The 21,267-nt window shown below is 36.4% G+C and overlaps 2 protein-coding genes across 2 annotated transcripts; one reads left to right on the forward strand and one right to left on the reverse strand.

The window, feature by feature from the left end:
- The first annotated feature begins 1,372 nt into the window (after positions 1–1,372).
- On the forward strand, positions 1,373–5,968 carry LOC106079633 (uncharacterized). The gene is made up of 4 exons (XM_056035628.1): positions 1,373–1,491; positions 2,390–2,544; positions 4,712–4,935; positions 5,757–5,968. The coding sequence occupies exons 2-4, from the start codon at positions 2,398–2,400 to the stop codon at positions 5,806–5,808; spliced, it is 423 nt and encodes a 140-aa protein (XP_055891603.1). The 5' UTR covers positions 1,373–1,491; positions 2,390–2,397; the 3' UTR covers positions 5,809–5,968.
- A 4,117-nt stretch (positions 5,969–10,085) lies between these two features.
- Positions 10,086–19,706, reverse strand: LOC106079636 (uncharacterized). The gene is made up of 4 exons (XM_056036397.1): positions 19,595–19,706; positions 18,154–18,308; positions 14,716–14,939; positions 10,086–10,250 (listed from the first exon to the last, which is right to left on the reverse strand). Exons 2-4 carry the CDS (start codon positions 18,301–18,303, stop codon positions 10,211–10,213), a joined length of 414 nt encoding a protein of 137 aa, XP_055892372.1. The 5' UTR covers positions 18,304–18,308; positions 19,595–19,706; the 3' UTR covers positions 10,086–10,210.
- Positions 19,707–21,267: the final 1,561 nt, after the last annotated feature.

Below are 21,267 nucleotides of genomic sequence, written 5' to 3' on the forward strand. Positions count from 1 at the left end.
ATTTTAAATTAAAAATCTTGAGCTAGAAGTCATTCTCTGGCACTGCCAAGATCATGATTCGTTAAAGGGACTCAAAATTCAATGTAGTCGTCTCCCCTTAACAAAATCCATCAAAGATTTTGTAATGAACAATTGTTCAAGTCTTCAGGAGTACCGGTAGCGTAATTATAGCAACAATATTATTTAGGTATTTTCTGGACTTGGAGATATCTGTGAAATCTTACTTTTTAAATTTCATATTAAATTATTTCATTACAATACCTCTATTCAAGTCAGAATTTCAGTCATGGAGGAACACCTGCATCCCAAAAACGGCTCTAACGATTTTTCTAGAAATTTAACAGTTTAGTAACAGTGTACTTGCTCGTTGGCAACATGGGGGAAAACTCTGGTTTGACTGTTATCATTTTTCAAAAAAAAAAATGAAAAGACAATGTGAATTTGGCTAGAGATCTAGACATTGATCTCGAATCTAGATCCAAAAACGGTTTTGAAAGGACTACCGCATTCTTGAAATAACTATCGCTTTGGGGAGTTTCCGAATGTAAGGCTTTTCTGACTGAAGAGTTTAATAAAGTAATGAAATAATTATCGCTTTGGGGAGTTTCCGAATGTAAGGCTTTTCTGACTGAAGAGTTTAATAAAGTAATGTTCAAGAAAATTGTACGCATCGTGTTCTAAGTCTAGATCTATATCTAAATGCTTATCATTGGAATATTAAAAAAGTGTCCTAGATCTATACATTCCCTTCACCAAGATTCTTTCTCGGGGAGAAGGGGGTGTGGGCGAGGTAAAATAATGTTCCAGTGTTGTTTTAATTTAACATTCATTATTTTTAAAGAGAAAAACAATTGCTCTTTAAGTTGCACAAACGAGAAATTATCTTACGAAAAAAAAAGTATATTTAATGTTTATTCTTGTATTTGATATAGTGATACCACAATGATAATTATTTCGTTTATTTTCATATTGTTGTTGGTTTTTTTTTTTGTTTTTTTTTGCATATGAATAACTTGTTGATCTGTACATGCCTATTGGTTAACTACGGCCGATCCAAGTACAGGATGTGGTGAATCCAGCTGAAAAAGGGGGGTGGGATCGTTTGTCGAGTGCAATCAAATGATAATTTAATTTTTAACTTGTTTGTTTTTTGTTTGTTAATTTTTTTTGTCTTTTTTTTTTAGGTGTGGGTGAATCTTTTCCTACGAGATTATATTTATCTTATTTAAATGGGGAAAAAATAGATAAAAACAATATTTTAATTAATAGATTTTTTAGTTTTAGATCACTCAGTGCCACTTTTCACTATCCATGTCTTATCTACTGTCTAAACTAATGATTTGACAAAATATCCAGAAAAAAAAAATTTCCATGTGACATTTCCCACGGTCAGTTTATGTTGTCCAGACGTTGAAAAATGTCTCAATAAAAACATATATAAAGGTAGGCAACTCTTTGAAAGTACAAACCTGTAGTTTGTTGGTAAACTTCGTAAGTACACTTTCTTGTTAAGATAAGATATGATAATAATGTCAACTAATAATAAGTTTGTTATTGACAAGTTAAAAGAACGTATAGTTTTGAAGACAATACATACACACGGCGTACCTGAAAATACTCAGCGCATCCCCTTTGTATAAGTTTGACGTTCACTCAAGAAAGATGATAACATCCTAAAAGGAAATTCCTGCAGGATGTCTGGGTTGACAGAGCGATGGTTCTCAACTTGGGGCTACCGTGACGGAAATCCAAATCCTAAACCTCACAATTATGAGGCCATCAGCTTTTATCTATCTTTTTTTTTTTTTTTTAGGTTTTTTTTTTAGGTTTTTAATGTTGTTTTTTTAAACTCATAGACTCACTGTTATTTGAGTTTTAATTCCTGGCGTTTTGTAACTAACTGTGCTAGGGATTTTAGTAACGGTATATCGCTCAACTCTTTGTGTAACATCCAAGATGCTCCAAGAGTATTGGCAATCCTCTTCTCTTTTATTTCCGCAATATTCCGCATGGTTTGTGCCGGTGGGTATTACATCATAAGGCTCTACCAAGGTCTTGATATCAATGTTAGTCTCAAAAATGTACTAACTTTTTTTTGGTCCGAATTGATTCGGATGTTAAATGCTACAATAATAACCACTGATTGAATAAATTGATAAATTTTTAATTGATTCGTGTAATATCCTCGACAATGAATAATTGTGCGAAATTTAAAACTTTTTCCGACAACGGGAAGTAGGAAAAAAAAAACTGGTTAAAAGAATCTACCCATACAGACAGGCAGAGTGAGTTAGTATAAGTTTAATAAAAAAATAGTGCATTGTTTGTCTAAATAGTGTGTGTGTGTATGTGTTTCAAACATTTAGGTGAATATTTGTCTGCCTTTCAGAACACAAAATGCTCGTCTTCGCTCTTGTATTGTGCTTGCCAGTGTTGGCCTTTGGTCAAGTGGACGTCAATGCACTCGCCAACTATGAGTTCAACAGGTTTGACATTGACCAGGATGGTAACATTGAGCCACTAGAAGTCCAACAGTACTTTAGTGTAAGATGATTCACTTTAACTCCTTTCATTTGTACTTGTTTCAACTGTAATTGGGGGATGTCTGACTGATTGGTTCAAAGTTCGAATCTCAAATATTTTATTAGTCAATATGACGATTTTTTATTTATTTGCTGAGCTCTTAAAAACATATGGGGATCTTCTCAAGTTCACTAAAGAGATTAAACTACAGAGAGCACTGGAAGCATAGGACACGCGCATTTAAAATATAAATAACAATTACTATAATAAAAAGAAGCAGAATGTTAGACATCTTAGTCCTTGTTGGTTTTTACTTTGAACGAGATGAAGATAAACACCACATGAATGTGTGTCAATTACTGCGATGAACATCCCGGGAATGTGTGTCAGTTACTGCGATGAACATCCCGGGAATGTGAGTCAGTTACTTCGATGAACATCCCGGGAATGTGTGTCAATTACTGCGATGAACATCCCGGGAATGTGTGTCAGTTACTGCGATGAACATCCCGGGAATGTGTGTCAATTACTGCGATGAACATCCCGGGAATGTGTGTCAGTTACTGCGATGAACATCCCGGGAATCTGTGTCAATTACTGCGATGAACATCCCGAGAATGTGTGTCAATTATTGCGATGAACATCCCGGGAATGTGTGTCAGTTACTGCGATGAACATCCCGGGAATGTATGTCACTTACTGCGATGAACATCCCGGGAATGTGTGTCAGTTACTGCGATGAACATCCCGGGAATGTGTGTCAATTACTGCGATGAACATCCCGGGAATGTGTGTCAGTTACTGCGATGAACATCCCGAGAATGTGTGTCAATTACTGCGATGAACATCCCGAGAATGTGTGTCAATTACTGCAATGAACATCCCTGGAATGTGTGTCAATTACTGCGATGAACATCCCGGGAATGTGTGTCAGTTACTGCGATGAACATCCCGGGAATGTGTGTCAGTTACTGCGATGAACATCCCGGGAATGTGTGTCAATTACTGCGATGAACATCCCGGGAATGTGTGTCAGTTACTGCGATGAACATCACGGGAATGTGTGTCAATTACTGCGATGAACATCCCGGGAATGTGTATCAATTATTGCGATGAACATCCCGGGAATGTGTGTCAATTACTGCGATGAACATCCCGGGAATGTATGTCAGTTACGTCGATGAACATCCCGGGAATGTGTGTCAGTTACTGCGATGAACATCACGGGAATGTGTGTCAATTACTGCGATGAACATCCCGGGAATGTGTGTCAATTATTGCGATGAACATCCCGGGAATGTGTGTCAATTACTGCGATGAACATCCCGGGAATGTATGTCAGTTACGTCGATGAACATCCCGGGAATGTGTGTCAGTTACTGCGATGAACATCCCGGGAATGTGTGTCAGTTACTGCGATGAACATCCCGTGAATGTGTGTCAGTTACTGCGATGAACATCCCGTGAATGTGTGTCAGTTACTGCGATGAACATCCCGGGAATGTGTGTCAATTACTGCTATGAACATCCCGGGAATGTGTGTCAGTTACTGCGATGAACATCCCGGGAATGTGTGTCAATTACTGCGATGAACATCCCGGGAATGTGTGTCAGTTACTGCGATGAACATCCCGGGAATGTGTGTCAGTTACTGCGATGAACATCCCGGGAATGTGTGTCAGTTACTGCGATGAACATCCCGGGAATGTGTGTCAATTACTGCGATGAACATCCCGGGAATGTGTGTCAATTACTGCGATGAACATCCCGGGAATGTGTGTCAATTACTGCGATGAAAATCCCGGGAATGTGTGTCAATTACTGCGATGAACATCCCGGAAATGTGTGTCAATTACTGCGATGAACATCCTGGGAATGTGTGTCAGTTACTGTGATGAACATCCCGGGAATGTGTGTCAATTACTGCGATGAACATCCCGGGAATGTGTGTCAATTACTGCGATGAACATTTCGGGAATGTGAGTCAGTTACTTCGATGAACATCCCGGAAATGTGTGGCGAGTACTGCTGTGAGCGCTTAAAAGTTCTGTTGCCTTAAATTGGCGATGCTTACCAACAATAACTTTGAAGTCTTTCTAAAGCATTGGACTATTTTGTTTAAAAGTGTTGCATTGACAAATTAAGAAAAAAAAAGTTTTTTTTTTGTTTTTTTTTTTTATTTTAACAGCGTTTTGATGCCAACCACGACCAGAGAATCTCAAGACAGGAGTACCAGCGTGAGGTCGAGACACACCATGAGAACAATCCAGGGGCTAAAGATCTTCTCCTGAGACTCTTTGACGCCTTGGACTACGACAACGACAACCATATCGACGACCCTGACTACACCCGCCTCTTCAACTCTGCTGACTCCAACAAAAACAATCTAGTCAGCCAACGCGAGTTCGTCATGTGAGTTTCGATCCTAGTTAGCACATCCCCTTTCTTAAGACTTTGGCGGCCTGGTGGCCAAGTAAACATCCGTAAAATAGGATCACATGTCTGAAACCAGGTGAAGTACGAGATTTAAAAAAATATGCAGACAACTCTTAAGGTACCTGACATATAGTTGGGCAAATTTAACGCTGTTGGTGGGTTGTTGTATTTTACCTTTTATACCTATCTGTTGGACCGTTGGGGCTCCACGCAAGATTTGGCGACCGTTTTTCTCCATTCCTCTCTGTCCCATGCCCTAGCCAGAACTTCTTTCTATGGCAGGCCTCTCCATTCTTTTATGTTGTCTTCCCATCGCTTTCTCTGTCTGCCTCTTCTTCTTTTTCCTGGTACTGTTACCCGATGGAAGGTCTTTGCGAGCACCGAACACCTTGCTGTTGGTAATGCGGGCCAAATGACAGAATTGTTAACTGGATGAAGTTTACGTTATCTGCCCCCTGGACCGCAATGTTTGAAAAGGGAAACTTTACTTACCAGACTATTATTCCTTGTTAATTATCTTTTAGGTTGGTTGCGTTGTTATGGACAACTTTTTTTATAACACTTCTGTTTTTTTCACTCCCTTGACTTAAGGGTGAATTGACAGTCCGCGAAACAAAGACCCTTTACTTTTTCTGGTCAGCTGCTTTTCTTAGGATGTCAAGGGAGAAGGTGGTCCATTCAGTTACGTTGTCCAGCCGGTTTTTCTAATAAAAGTATTCTACATTTATAACACAATAAAGAAGGTAATGTACTTTAAGGTGTCATTGTAATCATAATGATTATTTTCTTGTTGACAGATATTTCCATGACTTGGCTGGGGTACCAATCACCAGAGGCAACCAACAATAAAGCAAGTAACAATTTACTAATTAGAGGATTACTTCACATGTGTACACGTCGGTGTCATGATTGTAAACTAATGTCATTTTCAATGTGATTTTTTTTTTACAAAGTGTACAATATTGTACATTTTCTGAAATAAATTTACCATAATTTTTTAATACATGCATCAATATTGTACGTGTTATTTTTTTTTGGGTACCGTCTGTGATAATAATACAGCAATATCTTCGATTTCAATGATAGACTTCAGTATTCCACGTTACCACGCAAACCCAGTTGCGAACAAACAGATTTTCCCACAACTAATTGAGAGCAAACCGTTGCCCGCATGAGTGTGGATAAACCTATTGATATATTTTTTTTGGTAGTCTTTGCCTGTTTTCGGCAAGATTTTTTTTTTTTAGGTCTCAAATGTGTGTCCAGGGACTTTCGTGAGTGTTTCCCGGCTGTCCCTTTCAGAGACCATCATAGTTGTCTATGGCAGCGAGGGTAAATTGTAGCTTAATTGATTTTTAGAGCGCTACTTTTGGAAAAACCAAGATACTTGTCAACTTTTAATAATAATAATAAAATAATAATCTTTATTATCCGTAAGGAAATTTGTCTTACAATTTGTGCATTACATCAAACAAAAAACATTATAACTATAAGAAACCAAAGTGTACATTCATACCAGACTCACTCATAATTTACATGTGACAAAGTTTATACCAGATTGTTCTTATTTAATGATTTGATTGCCAGGGGAACAAAAGAGTGTTTGTGTCTGTTTGTCTTTGCTATCGATGTCTTGTATCTCTTTTGTGATGGTAAAATCACGAAATCCTGACACAAAGGGTGATTCTTTATTTCGAGGATCTTGTTAGCTTTTTTATAGATGTTTGTCTCAAACAACTGCCCAAATGGGGTTTGTTTTTTGCCAATGATTTTGCCAGCAGCATTTAGGATTCTATTAAATTTATTCCTATTTTTAATGCTCAGATTGCCATACCAGGCAGTGATATTGAAACTGAAAATATTGCAGATGTGAGCGTGATAAAACATAGCCAAGGCCTTTTCGCTAACATTAAACGAGGACAGTTTTCTTAGGAGTCGTAATCTTTGCTGCCCTTTTTTTGCTGATATAATCAGTATTTGCAGTAAAATTTAGTTTATTGTCTAGGATAGTACCAAGGTATTTAAAGGTTTGCACCATTTCAATAGTCTCTCCAGCTACAGAAACAATATCATTTTCCTTCTTGTCCCTACGAAAATCGATTATCATTTCTTTGGTTTTTCTTACATTTAATAATAAAAAATTATCTTTACAGTATTCTTCAATGTGTTCTAATGCTTTGAAATACTTATTTACGTCTGAGCTCTCTGAGAGCAGGACAAGAAGAGCCGCATCATCAGCGAATTTTGTGAAGGAGCAACAAGAACTATCAAAGTTTTGTGAAAAAAAATTACAAGTCGGATTTACAAAACTGAAGGTCATTGAGTCAAAACTATGTTTTCAATATAGGTCAATATTCGTCCAGTGGCCTCAGTAGGGTCGGCGTAACCCGGTGCAGTTATGTCATGGTGTCACTCCCTCTCCCCATCTAATCCCCCCACCCCACCCCCTAAATTCTAAACAAAAAACTATCTTTAGTTTGACCTTTTGTTAAATTAACGCAGTGAGCTTATCACCTTTGTTCGTTGATTTAAAAAAATTGTTAGCTTTCAACTTGCCTGCTAAGGAGTCTGAGGAGCACTAAAAGTTTCATTAGAAGGGTACATGGCGGAGCCCCACCGCCAAACGCTTTTTCCAGCATTTCGAGGTTCAGAACTGCATTTTCTGAGGTGTCTACAGAGCAATGCCCTGCTATTCTTGTAACAAAATAAAGTGCAGTTAAGATATCTAATCAGTTATTTGCTGCACTGTGTTCATGTAGACTAGAGACTGGTAGAAAACAGATCAATGTGTAAAATGTATGATTTGAAAGGGAGACGCTAAGCGTTTTGCTGCATTTTTTTTTTAGCTTTTTGAACTCATTTTAAAATCTTCTACTTCGAAGACGAAACAATGTCGCGTATTTAATTTTTAACCAAGGGTAAAAATATCGCTCTTACTTGATTAATTCTTTAAAATGGAGTAACAACGATGCTAATGCAACCGACTTTTTCCTTAGAAAACGCTTTCTCGCCTACTTGCTTTGTAAGCTTGTTTACTATTTCAATATTTGTTTTAAAAAAAACAATAATTAAAAATAATATATATAGAGAGATAGATAGTTAGATAGATAGATAGATAGATAGATAGATAGATAGATAGATAGATAGATAGATAGATAGATAGATAGATAGATAGATAGATAGATAGATAGATTTAGACTTTTACAGTAAATACTAATGTTTCAGTATCTATAAATTTGCAAATACTTTTGCAAAAGTGCCTTTTTTTACATGGGTGTCACACTCTTGTGGGTTTCACCCGGTGGGGCTCGCACCCCCGTACCTCCTCCCAGTCACGCTACTGTGTCCAGCTACTCAGGTTGTAAATGTGTCAAAGATAGTGTGCCTAGAGTAAAGGAAAAAGCCTACAGAATAAATACAAGGTTATATTTCTCCACAAAATATTAATCAATTCACAAAACCGTGTTTACCTTGATGTTGCTTTGTTGTTGTTGTTTTTCTTATTTTTGTTTATGGTGCTTTACTTTGTTATTGTGGCTTTTGTTGATGTTTTTGTGTATATAAAAAACAAAACGACACTAATGGAATGGAAGACTTACAGTCGAGATTTCAATATATAGCTTAAAAGACATTTATAAATAGTGTTGTAACCCTGCCTTGCACAGGCGCTTGTGGAGTGGGGAGCACTATTGGACAAGGACAGGAGGACGCTGGGATAGAATAAATAAAATGCTTACATTGTCATAGTTGTAGGGAACTACGAAGCCTCCTTCTGAGCTGTAGCAGGGACCTAAAGCAACGAATCTTCCGGTGATTTAGGCAGACGTTCTGATGCGATACAACTGAAAGGAATTCTATTGTGGAACTGCTGTAGTTTTAATTAATTGTCTAAAGGGCTCCACTGTTTATTCTGTTCTTACTACTAGAACTAAGATTATGATTGTTTTATTGAGCCTTATTAGAAATGTGTTTTGATAACTTTGACTCGTCTTCAATTCAAAACAACACTCCACAAAAGAGGACACAGAGTGTAGTTCATTGAGTGACTACACACACCGACGTCTTGGTCATTTGTACATTCTTTTGTCAACAAGTAGCGCTGATATAGTATCCCAAAGCAAGAAACAAAATAGTTCCTAAACCGTTCGGTTCTTGTTTTAATAATTAGAAGATATGACATAGATATGGCTGAGTGGAATTACTGGAATAAAGTTTGTTTCAAAAAGATTTCGACTTTGTTGCGACATCTTTGCAGAAAAGGTTCATTCCTATATTGAGCGGTTGGTTGGTTTTTCGGCGCTTTTTTAAAATGTCTGTCAAAGCGGTGTAACACTTTCGATGACGCCTTACCTTGCCAACATGTTTGCAGATTTTTTTTTCTGGTGAAACTTTCATCATGGCTTGAAATTTGAATCATTTCGCTGAACAACATCCTATAATCCTATCCAGCTGAAATTTGGCACATAAACTCGTGACAACTCATTTCATTAAAATCTCAGAAAGATTACTTCGTTAATTATTGAATAAGTTCAAAAAATAAATTATCAACACAAAAGCGATAGTAAGGGGCGTAATTAAGGGCGGTAACTATATTTATTAAAATATTTAGTCTAAGACAAAATAAGTATGCTCCCTTACATTCTAATACTACTACATCAAGCAACTGATATCAATCCTATTTAAACAAGTCATATTGAAATTCAAATGAATAGAATGAGAATGGATAAGCCACCATCTGCTTCGTCAATTAGATCAGAAGATATAAAACGTAATGATAATAATTAAAATAAAGATATAACTACACTCTCGGCTTTTATTTTGTCTCTCTTGTGTTGTGATATTTACCATATATCTAGATTTGAATTGTTACAAAATCATGAAAACTGAAATATGAATGTTTACTTTGCTTTATTATTTGAACATAATTAGATATTAATTATTTATAGTGATTGTGTTACTTGTTTTTCATTTCCTCTGGTTTACATGGCCATAAGACAGCGGTATTTTGGTATTGGATGGTATGGATTATCTCTCCTGCATTAATTGTTTTCTAAACGAGCGCGCTTTTGCTATCCAAATCTCTAATTCTTTTGGGGGTTGAAAACAAAAGGGAAAAACTATTAATGAAAAATATTATGTATAAAAATACTTTGTATTTTATTAAATAAAATTTAACAAAGGTAGTCATGTATCATTCACCAAGCCCCCTTGCGGTAGTTTACTCCTGGATCTCTATCTTGAGTAACTTTAACTATCCAACAATAGGAAGTCCTTCTGCGTTTTGAAACCAGCTGAAATTAAAATTAAAACATAATTTTTTTCAAAAAAAAAAAATAGACGTATATAATTAATTCAAATTTGGCTAGAGGATTAGAAAACTTGAAGTTGAACAGACAAGACGTCCTCGGGAATTTCCGCATGCAGGTGCTCTTCTTTCAAGAGTTTAATAGATTAATGTTCATAAAGATATATTTAGAAGAGTCCAATTTACTATAAGCATATTTGTATTTTGTTTGACATAGTGCACACTGAGCAGATTCATAAGTTATACGATTTTTAAGGGAGAAAAAAGCTGGTGAGATCTACTTAATATCTGAAAATGTCTAGAAAGGAATGAGTTTGACTTTATGATATGTCGAGACCAGGAATATACAAAATGCAGCTTCAATGTCTGGAGCCATAAAGAGTATAGGAAATTTAAAAAACAAATGAAAATCTATTGACTAGATGTGTTTAACATTCACTTTATTTATGTGGTCAACATTTTTTTTCAGAAAATGTTTCTTGCCTACAATTTTTGGTACAATAGAAATAATGTTTTTGTTTTAAAATTATAGCTTTTAGATGCGCATCTTAAGATGTATTGCCAGATGTCTTTTATTGTATCTATCGTTGCTTTATCTTTTTTTGGAGGGAAGGTGTACTAGAAAGTCAAAGATACATAAAAGTAGGCCTACCTTAATACTATTGACAAACTGGTGGCTAATTAAACTTTTTCTTTTTACCAAAAGCATAACACGTTTGACAATGGAACAGACGTTACTTTAACAACGGGCAAATTTATAAAAAATTAAATCGTTAAAGACATTTTTTATTAATTATATATGCGTTCTAAAGTTTGAAATCCAGAAAAGAAAAAAAACATTGTAATTTACTTAAGGTTTCATTGTTGCAAAAGTGAACTATTAATAAATTGTAAAAATTAACTCTCATTTTAACAATCAATTAGATTAGTTAATTATAAAATGTGTGTATTATTGCTCAACAGACAAAAAAAAAAATAACACACAATGTTTATCAGTGGGGGAAGGGTGACACTCAGAGCTGGCCGCACCCAGTCACCCACCCTAGTGACGCCACCGGATCAGGTATTTAGTATAGCTAGATGCAGAGGGTAATGGGGTGGGATTTAAAATGTTCCTTTTATTTTCTAACATTTATTATAATTATTAACAGAAAAAATAATCTCTCCATACGATGAGTAAAGGAGGAACAGTTTTTTGTTTTTTTTTAAGTATTTTTTATGTTCTGTTTTCATTTGTATATTGTTTAGTGATAAAAGACCACTGTCAAGGAGGTCCTTTACTAGTTTCTGTGATAGATATTTTGAGAGATGGTTCTTAAGAGAAGCACGTGTAGGGAAAGAATCAGATCAGGCGTTTAGGTATAGCTAGATGCAGAGAACAGTCTAGTATTTAGCTCTAAAATCAAACCATAGGCCATAGAGCAGTGGCGTAGCTAGCTATGTGCGGGTGTTGCGGGCCGCACGGGGCATTAAGTGGTGGGGGGCATCAAACTGAGGGCAAACTTTCTCAGTATAACTAGACATTGTAATTACAAAAATAAAAACAAATTTAGTTGTTTTGGTAATTTGTTATTTCCTATAGTCTTTAATTAAATTAAATCTAAGCTGTAGACCAGCTGAAATCAAATATTGTCAGATTCGTTTAAATCTCTGAAGGCAATGCACTTTTACACTTTTTTTTGACGCCTTATACAATGTTACTTCATTGTTCAATGTACTGGATATGAACACGTTTATAATGGTGTTTTGTGTTTTTAAAATTACTAATTAGTAATGGACCAATCTCTTTTGTGGACCAGTGGTGGAAGGGTGTATCTGGGAGAAAGATTTCCAACCACTCAAAAACAACCCTGCTAGAGTCGGAATTCGAACTCAAGCCCCCTTGTAAGGTGGCCAAGCCGTAACCAAGCGGTCTATGCCTCTCAGCCACACATCACGTGATTGGAGGAAAGTTGAAGTTTGTCTGTGACTAGGCAACAATAATGACAGCGAGGCTCAAGATTTAAATAAGCAAGAGGGTAAAATGTGGAGAGATTATCTGTAGAGAATCTTGGACATCATGCGTTTTCTCTTCAAGCAGAATCTGGCACTCCGTGGGCATCGCGAATGAGTTGATGAATAGGCAGTACAAAATCAAAGAAATATCCTGGAATGAAATACTATCCAAGTACGATCCATTCCTGAGAGACCGAATACGTGCATGTCCCAACAAAATAAAAGATAAATTGATAATAATATTAGTGATCAGAAAAACAAATAAAACATCATACCGAAAGTATAAAAAGCAAATATTTATCGAGTATTTTCCACAGTACAAATAACAAAATTTTAAAGTACATTGTGATGCAGAGCCCCAAAGAGTTTTAGCCACAGGAAGAAAGATGAAGATGTATTCTATATCTACACACAAGAAAGAGCCACTGATGGAAATACCTTCCTTGGAACGTATTGTTCATGAAATAATAACTCCATAAGAACAACGTCCTGATAAATATGAATTTTAGTCGCCTTTATTGAATCCTCAGATGGAAATCAATCTCGATGGCTCTTCCAGCGATATAGACAAAAACGAATGTTGTCTGGGGGCTTCAGATAATTGTCGCAGTTTCTCCAGAAGTCTCCGAACTTCCAAAACAAGAATCTACTGAGATTTAGAGTTTTAAAAAAAATGTCAGTCCCCGAATATTGCCATCTTGATTCGCATATTTTTTTTTTACTTTTGTGGTAAGTGTGGCTAAATGCAAGCGAAGTTTTTCCAAATTTACTTTGATGAAGAAATACTTACAATCAACGATGACGAATTTATGACTCATTAATTTAGCTATTTCGTCAATTGAACAAGACCTAGTGGAAAAAAAACTGATTTCGATAAAATGATCGATAGTTTGCGGGAGAGAAAGCACGTGAGATTCACTTCTATTATCTTTTCTGTAAAATCGATTCTTTGCAAATAGCAGTGCTTAAAAAAGGAATACACTTTATTTCGAAATTAGAAACATTTCGCTGTTTTAAAACTTTTTTTTTTTTTGAGGGCATTCATTACCCTAAGCTAAGCCACTGCCATAGAGCATCGAAACAAATTATTATTTTCAAAACTAATTTTTCATATCAGTGTAAAAGGGGATGTAATTATTAAATCTAGCTAAACAACAATAATAGTTTTAATTATTCAAAATACTTTAGTCTTTACTATATTGTACGATTCACTCATATATATAGTCCAAAATGGCACAATGCTTAGGTTTACGTTGAGTCTATTTCTAAATTTATTTTTTTTTTGTATTTAATTTTTTTAAAATAATTACTAAAATATATGTGTGTGTGTTTGTTGTTGTTTTTTTTTTAACTTTTTTTAATGGATTTCAATTTGAATCATTAAAATGTGCAATTCTTTAGAGATTATATCAACGTGTCTTTACCAATTCAAATATTCCCGTCTACGCTTGAATGTAGAGTCAATACAATCTAGTGCTAATGAAAATGAAATGATATTAATAACACCAAATATTTCGGAAAATATACCTCTTTTCGTGTAGCTTTCGAAATAGTGGGGTTGCTATGGAGATATTTGAATTCAGAAAAAATTCAAAACGTGGGCTGACGTTAAAATTGTACATCAGTCAGTTCAGTGGTTAGTAATTTCATAATAAAACAACTTGACTTGATTGAATCACAGTACTGTTTGATTTCTTTTAATTAAACGTGCAGTGTGTTCAAACTTATCCAAAATAATAAGTTCCCATTTCAGGCCTTGCTATCTAAGGGGAGATGAAGTAAAGGTCATGTCTTTCTATGATACGGTTAACGAGGGTGTCTTGTGGCCAGCACTATTACCAACGACCAACTGCCTTAACTTTTCCCCAACTAATGTCAGGTACCCATTAGAGGTAGACTTAGAGGCGCCCTAAAGTTTCCGAAATTAAAAGTTAAAGTCATCAGGATTCGAACCATGGAATCCCTCACCACCTCAACCACCGCGCCAGTTCAAACTAATCAAATTCGAGTTATTGTTTTTAAAGACAGGTAAAAGTCTGCTATTTTTAGACCTGCACTCCATTCAAGTAGTATGAGTTAAGCCAAGCATATTATAACGTTACCTTTTAAGGTGGACAACGACTTACAATAACCTCCTGTACGAGTAAGCATCAGGAAAAGGAAATGAATCAAAGGTTTGCGAACGAATTTGAACTTTTTTTCTGGATTAGTTGCTATTATTACAGGAAACAGAAAAATTTAAACCGATTTACTGATTAATACTGGGGCCTCAATGGTAAAAAAAAAACTTGCGGTCAAAAAGAATAGGGTGCATATACTAAATGAAGGTCAAAGGCTATATTGTATAAAGTGCTGTCCTCAACATTTTCTGCCTATTCAATAGTCAACCTTCTCTTCCTATGTTTTAAAGTCAAAGAAAGGGAAATTAACCGCTCAGATTTGACTACGAATCTAACCTGATAAACTCCTCACTGGTGACCAGGTTGTTCTTGTCGGTGTCAGCGTTGGTGAAGAATTTGTCGTAGTCTGCGTCGTCCAGATGTTTGTCGTTGTTGGAGTCCAGCTCTACGAAAAGAGCGGTCAGTACGTGGACGGCGAATGGGTCGTTTGGGTGCAGGTTGTTGACCCCTGAATCATACTCGTGCCTGGTAATTTTGTTGTCATGGTTATTATCAAAGGCCTAAAAAAGAGAAGAAACAAAAAAAAAACAGCTAAAAAGCAAAAAACGAAACCAAGGCTGAAGTGAACAATTCAAGTTATTTATAGCGTAGTTATATTTTGTTTCTATGGTTTTAGAGAGGCTATGGGTGCGTCATATACTTTCCTATCCTGAATGGATTCCTGGGTCTGGGCGTTAAGGTCCTTCTCTTGATATTGACAGTGTAATCTAACTAGAGCATTCCCAAAGGCAAGCGATATACTACCTATCGCCTTTAGGGAACTTTAACCAAAATATATTAGCCCAACTATCATAATAATGATAATAATAATAATAGTAATAATAATAATGATAATCGGAGCCTGCCCACCTAGGTCGCCATTACCAAGTTGCAAAGTTAATACACCAGCCCTTGGCTTTGACACACAATTTGATCAGTAAGGATACTCCACCTTATTACAAATTCTCACCACAAGAGGTTCTCGAGTCTACGGATCATCTACTGTACTGGGATAGGCCTATTTTGACCGATAAAACGGTAGATTTTTATCGCCCTGATCTGCTACTCATCGATAAAAAAAAGAAAAGGCCGCTATCTCATAATTTAAAAAACACTGAGCTGGAAAAACAACGAAAATATGGGAACCTTGGCTTGGAGATTAAGCGTTTATGGAAGTTATCTAAAACAACAATATACCCCATTGTTATATCAACAGAGGGGGTAATAACAACTGACCTCACAGATACCTTCAAGGCCCTTGGCATTCCTAGGAACATTCTCGTTGCCTGTCAGAAGGCGGTACTGCTGCAGACCTGCCGCTTCACCAGAAAATTCCTCGGTGGAAACTAATAAAGAGACTACGATGAATTTTGTTTCCCTTTAACGAAACTCGACCCTGGCTGAGCCAGAGAATGAATACTCGTTCTTTTCTAACATAATAATAATAATAATAATAATAATGATAATAATAATAATAGGGATAGACCTATTTTGACTGGCAAAACGGTAGATTTTAATCGCCCTGATATGCTGTTCATATGCTGTTCATTGATAAAAAAGAAAATGCGTGGTCGAGAGGCTCAGTACGCTTAAACTTGTCTTGTCTTTGCTCCATATGAGTTGAGATTTGTGTTTACTAAGCGCCTAAAGACAGCACGGAAAACCTTCTCCCATATACCCCTACCCCTGGTTAACAAATGAGACCTGCCACATGACCAGAAAATTCCTCAGTGGACACTGATACAAGGACCACAATGAATTTTGTTTCTATTTAACGAAACTCGATCCCGGCAGTGTCAGAGAATGAATACTCGTTCGTTACTAATATAATAATAATAATGACAACGTCTTTGACTCCAAATATTAAGTGCATCGAAAACCCAGTTGCGACCAACATATCTGTACACATCTGATGAAGAAAACAGGAGTGGACACCAGGTGGGAAGACGCTTCAGACATTGCCAGTGACAGATTTTTGTACAGACAGCTTGCCGCCCAATTCGCCTAACGGCGTGGGAGAATCTAAGTCGAAGTAAGATGAAGAAAAACTGTTGTCTGCCGGGGGTCTTTCTTACGCCACTGGGGCGATTTAATTGCATTCATTTAATTATTAAGTAATTAGTATTGTCGAACGGTATAAGATTAAGACTAAGACTAAGACTGCTTTATTGATCCTTACGGAAATTTGTTGTGATTACAAGGACTCGTTTCTCATATAAAGACAACACAACAGAAAAATACACATAAATACAACAGACACAACATAAAGAGTTCATTCAGCGACTACACACAGGTATCTTGGTGCATTTTACGTTCCCTAAACAATGAGTGGCGGTGATAGAGTCTGCCCGAGTGAGGTACGAACGAGTTTTTGTACCGCTCCGTTCTTGTTTTGATTGACAGCAGTCGCCTACTTCGCGACGACCTGACGTAGTTCTGATGGAGCGGGTGGCCGTTGTCTTCCAAGATTTCTTCGATTTTTCTTAGGCACTTTTGTTCAAAAAGTTCCTTTAAATGTGGTAATGTTGTGAGTGTAATTTTTGATGCTTTTTTTATGATGTTTTCTAGACGTCGCAACAGTTTAGATGAGGCGTTCCATCACAACACAGGCTGCCTTAGCAGAGCGCAGGGCCCTGGTCGGGTGTTATATGCGGGGCCCTGGTCGGGTGTTATATGCGGGGCCCTGGTCGGGTGTTATATGCGGGGCCCTGGTCGGGTGTTATATGCGGGGCCCTGGTCGGGTGTTATATGCGGGGCCCTGGTCGGGTGTTATATGCGGGGCCCTGGTCGGGTGTTATATGCGGGGCCCTGGTCGGGTGTTATATGCGGGGCCCTGGTCGGGTGTTATATGCGGGGCCCTGGTCGGGTGTTATATGCGGGGCCCTGAGCCTATACATACCGTACCACTTCACGCTAACGGGCTCGTCCGCCTCTAACGCTGTAGGCTTTTTTTGTTTTTGCTACTAAACATATTACCTTACGTAGATACTGTACTATTGGCCTCTCACTAATTACATACTGTATTGTAATTATTCTGCATGAAATATTTCGCCTTTTAGGGTTAATAAAAGTAACTAATAATCCAGAAACATTTTGCAAGAATAATCAACAATATAAATGCCGGAAAGGCTTCCAAACTATTGAGTAACAAGTCCTAGTAAATGAGAACTGATCTGGATTGCGAAGCTGAAAGTGACAAGGATATATGCGAACAAGGGGCCCCCCTTTAGGCGCAGGGCCTGGGTCGGTTGCCTCACTTGCCACCCCTAGGGCCGCTACCGCATTAAAAATTATATTAAGCAGTTTCCACTTTATATTATTACTACTTGTACGATTATTGAAAAAAAAAACAAGATTAAAATTGTGCAGAAAATAAAGCTTTCTATTAACAGGCGCGTTTAATAAAATGTAAGTATACACCTGCTTGCACGCGGCTTTAGAACGAGCCAGCGCTGGAGGAATACATTATTTGAGACCAAACAAACATCCGCCGCCGAGGACAGACGTAGACGCGAAAAGAAATTCCTAATCAACCACCGACGGATAATGGTTATGCTTGCCCTAGATGTGGCAAAATATGTAGGTCACAGCTTGGGCTGCGTAGCCACGGGAAATACTGTATTCATCATTAATCTTCGGACTCGAAGGCAAGCCTTAATATTATTATACAAATGTGCATAGATTAATGCTGTATACCTGAACTGAACTAACAAAGGAAAAAAAAGCGTAAAATACTTGGAAAGACTGTGAGATTTCTTCTTTCTCGATGTGTCCATCATTGTTGGCGTCTATTCTTTTAAACTCTCCATTAGCGATTGACTGAAGATCGACTTGACCGTTGGTCAAATAAGGAAGTAGACAAAGAAAACCAATGATCAAATACATTTTACCTATAACGAAAAAACAAGAAAAAACAGACATGACAGATGTAATAATATAGATCAGCGTTCTCTGTGTTTCGCGGAAAATGTAAATATACTTTAAAAAAACAAACAACCAAAGATTATATTAAAGCGTAGTTGTATCAGGTTGCTTGTTTCAGTCGTGTCAATAAGTTTGTAATAACATTGAGACTTACGATGATCAATCTGTGTGATTAGAAATAGTTTGACCCATTGTTGTTTAGCCCTATTTCAGGCTTTTAGTTTTCTCATTACGCTAGGACCCTATCATTTATCTGGACCAGTTGGGAAAAGGGGGGGGGGGAGGGGTTGAAGAAAGGAAGGGACATCTGAGTGGACTTTACTTTAATCGTATTTGTAAAGATTTATACTAGTGAGGTGAGTATGAAAATAGAAAATGATATAGTTATCTATTGTTTGTTTCAAACTTACTTTAAAGCGGCGACCTATAAAGGGACTTATTCACCTTATACCACAAACTCAGACAAATACACTTTCTTTCCCTTGTTCGAAATACCAAATAAAACAATTAATTAGCAATTGTTAATTAATCAGAATTGTCTTTATTGATTCTTGTGTTGTCAGGTAAAAGAAATAAATTATACGAAATTTCAGCTTGATCCGAGATGGGGTGTCAGAAATAACGTGTACAAAACGTTTGAACAGACAGTGTTGATATAAGCTTTGTGACACAGAGAGAAAAACAAATAAAATATATATATATAAATCTTTTTTAAAAATAAAAGGTTATTTAAGGTGTAGAGCTCCCATTTACAACTATGTCTCTCAAAAATGTTTAAAAAAAAATTTTAAAAAAATTAATTACCAAAAATTAATTGAATAATTCGTTCCATGAGGAACGGGTTTTTACTGAGGCCCTATGTTCCATGAGGAACGCAAAAGAAAGATGATGATGATGATGATATTAAAATGCTCCCGAGAAAAAAAAAAGAAAATGAAAATTTCAGTTAATAAATTCTTATTTGTTTAAACGAAACGAAATCATGTTTGCAAAAATCAAACCCTGTGTACGCCCATTCCGGACATTTCCAATCCAGAAATAAAATAATTATATGCAATTTCTGTATAAAAAAATAGACTTTGGAAAATAGTTTATATATGTTTATGTAATTCTATCACACCGCCTTGAGCCTACATTTTGTTTGTCAACTGCGCTCTATAAATTAAACTATTATTATTATTATTATTAAATACCTACAGGCAAAATAAAATTGTACAAATTACATTTTTAGACTGATCATGAATGGACTTACTTGTGTAACAGTTAAAGGGAGACTACAATTAAATAATTCATGACGTTATACAAGTCCATATTTATATATTTTGTATAAATTAAAATATGAGAACATTATCTGCCATGTCTGAGAAGCTGTCAGCTGTATAGTGGCTGGCTGTTTTGTGCATGTAGAAACGGGAAATGCATGTCCAAGAAATGTTTATCAGCCATTTTTTTTTCTTTTAATGTTGATTTATATTTGTTTCTTTCGTTGTAGCTTTATATTTTTAATGAAGATTTTTACATGACCAGACCACACACAAGACCACAGTCAATAATGACTATTGGGGCTAAAAATAATCAAAACTATGATAATAACCATATCAAATGGTCAGTCAATCATAATTCTTGATTCTAAATAGAGTAACTCTTTAGGCCGACATGCAAAAAAATAGACAAACTTTCGTGCACAGCAGTTATCAGTTAGTGCTCAATCAATGGTTTATATATTATTAAAACTGTTTTTATGTAGGATTCTGATGAAATAACTTGGTCACGGCTAGGTCTACGTATCACGTGATACATTGCATTGCCCTTTTATCTTCGGACTTGGAAGGCAATAGCCTTGGCCTAATTATCACGTGTTTATAAATACCTAAGTACATGAGAGGCATCACTGGTGTCTTAAATTCTCCTAACACGGACAGTTTCGTTAGAATCAGTCATCAGGAACTAGACAATGTGATATCGCTTGATACGCTTGGCTTCTGCCAGTGAAGAATCGAGAGCTTCGGTTTCGTGTATCGTCCTAGCCACCCGCAAGATCAAGAGTCCAGTTTGGTGAACTGAAATTCACTTTGTTATACTGTTCATTGTTGTTATTCTGTTCATTGTTGTTATCCTGTTCATTGTTGTTATCCTGTTCATTGTTGTTATACTGTTCATTGTTGTTATCCTGTTCATTGTTGTTATACTGTTCATTGTTGTTATCCTGTTCATTGTTGTTAAACAGTTTATTATGTTTTCCTGTTCATTGTTGTTATACAGTTCATTGTTGTTATCCTGTTCATTGTTGTTATTCTGTTCATTGTTGTTAATCTGTTCAATTTTTTTTATTACAACTCCTTTTTTAGCTTGGAAATGATTAGTTTGAGCAATGTCCTACCATCAAGTAGTTAAAAATGTATTTAAACAAGGTTTCATGAATTCATTTTGAATGTAAGGTCCCATATACACCATACTTATTTTTAAAGGTACATTAGCTAGTCGTTTATTTCAGTTAATAAAAGGGCCACTGCCCAAGGCAGGTAAGAAAATTAAAAGAATATTTAGTGACTAACAATCTGGGTGTGCGGTGGCTGAGTGGTTAAGCGCTTGAGGGTCCAGGGTTCGAATCTCGGTAAAGGCTGGGATTTTGAATTTCTGTATTTTTTAGGGCGTTCCTGAGTCCACCCAACTCTAATGGGTACCTGACTTTATTTGGGAAAGTAAAGGCGGTTGGTCGTTTTGCTAGCTACATGACACTCTGCTCGTTAGCCGTTGGCCAAAGAAACAGATGACCTTAAGATCGCAAGGTCTGAAAGGGAAACTTTACTTTACTAACAATCTGCCCCGTTTCAGAATTTTCTTCTGTACCGTCAATAGCTTCATAGAGGAGAAATCTATGTATAACAAAATTGTTTCTTGTTCATTTCTATTTTGTTTTCTGTT

Source organism: Biomphalaria glabrata, chromosome 7, assembly GCF_947242115.1.
Source record: "Biomphalaria glabrata chromosome 7, xgBioGlab47.1, whole genome shotgun sequence".
Lineage (NCBI taxonomy): Eukaryota > Metazoa > Mollusca > Gastropoda > Planorbidae > Biomphalaria > Biomphalaria glabrata.

What these genes read in the sequence shown, in the direction of transcription:
- LOC106079636 (XM_056036397.1), bottom strand. Translation starts at nt 18,303, where the DNA reads ATGTATTTGATCATTGGTTTTCTTTGTCTACTTCCTTATTTGACCAAC. An exon ending in AAATCTCACAGTCTTTCCAA is followed by an intron (nt 14,940 to 18,153) that starts GTATTTTACGCT and finishes TCTCTTTTTTAG; the next exon opens with GCCTTTGATAATAACCATGA. An exon ending in ACCAGTGAGGAGTTTATCAG is followed by an intron (nt 10,251 to 14,715) that starts GTTAGATTCGTA and finishes TTTTAATTTCAG; the next exon opens with CTGGTTTCAAAACGCAGAAG.
- LOC106079633 (XM_056035628.1), top strand. Translation starts at nt 2,398, where the DNA reads ATGCTCGTCTTCGCTCTTGTATTGTGCTTGCCAGTGTTGGCCTTTGGT. An exon ending in AAGTCCAACAGTACTTTAGT is followed by an intron (nt 2,545 to 4,711) that starts GTAAGATGATTC and finishes TTATTTTAACAG; the next exon opens with CGTTTTGATGCCAACCACGA. An exon ending in AGCCAACGCGAGTTCGTCAT is followed by an intron (nt 4,936 to 5,756) that starts GTGAGTTTCGAT and finishes TCTTGTTGACAG; the next exon opens with ATATTTCCATGACTTGGCTG.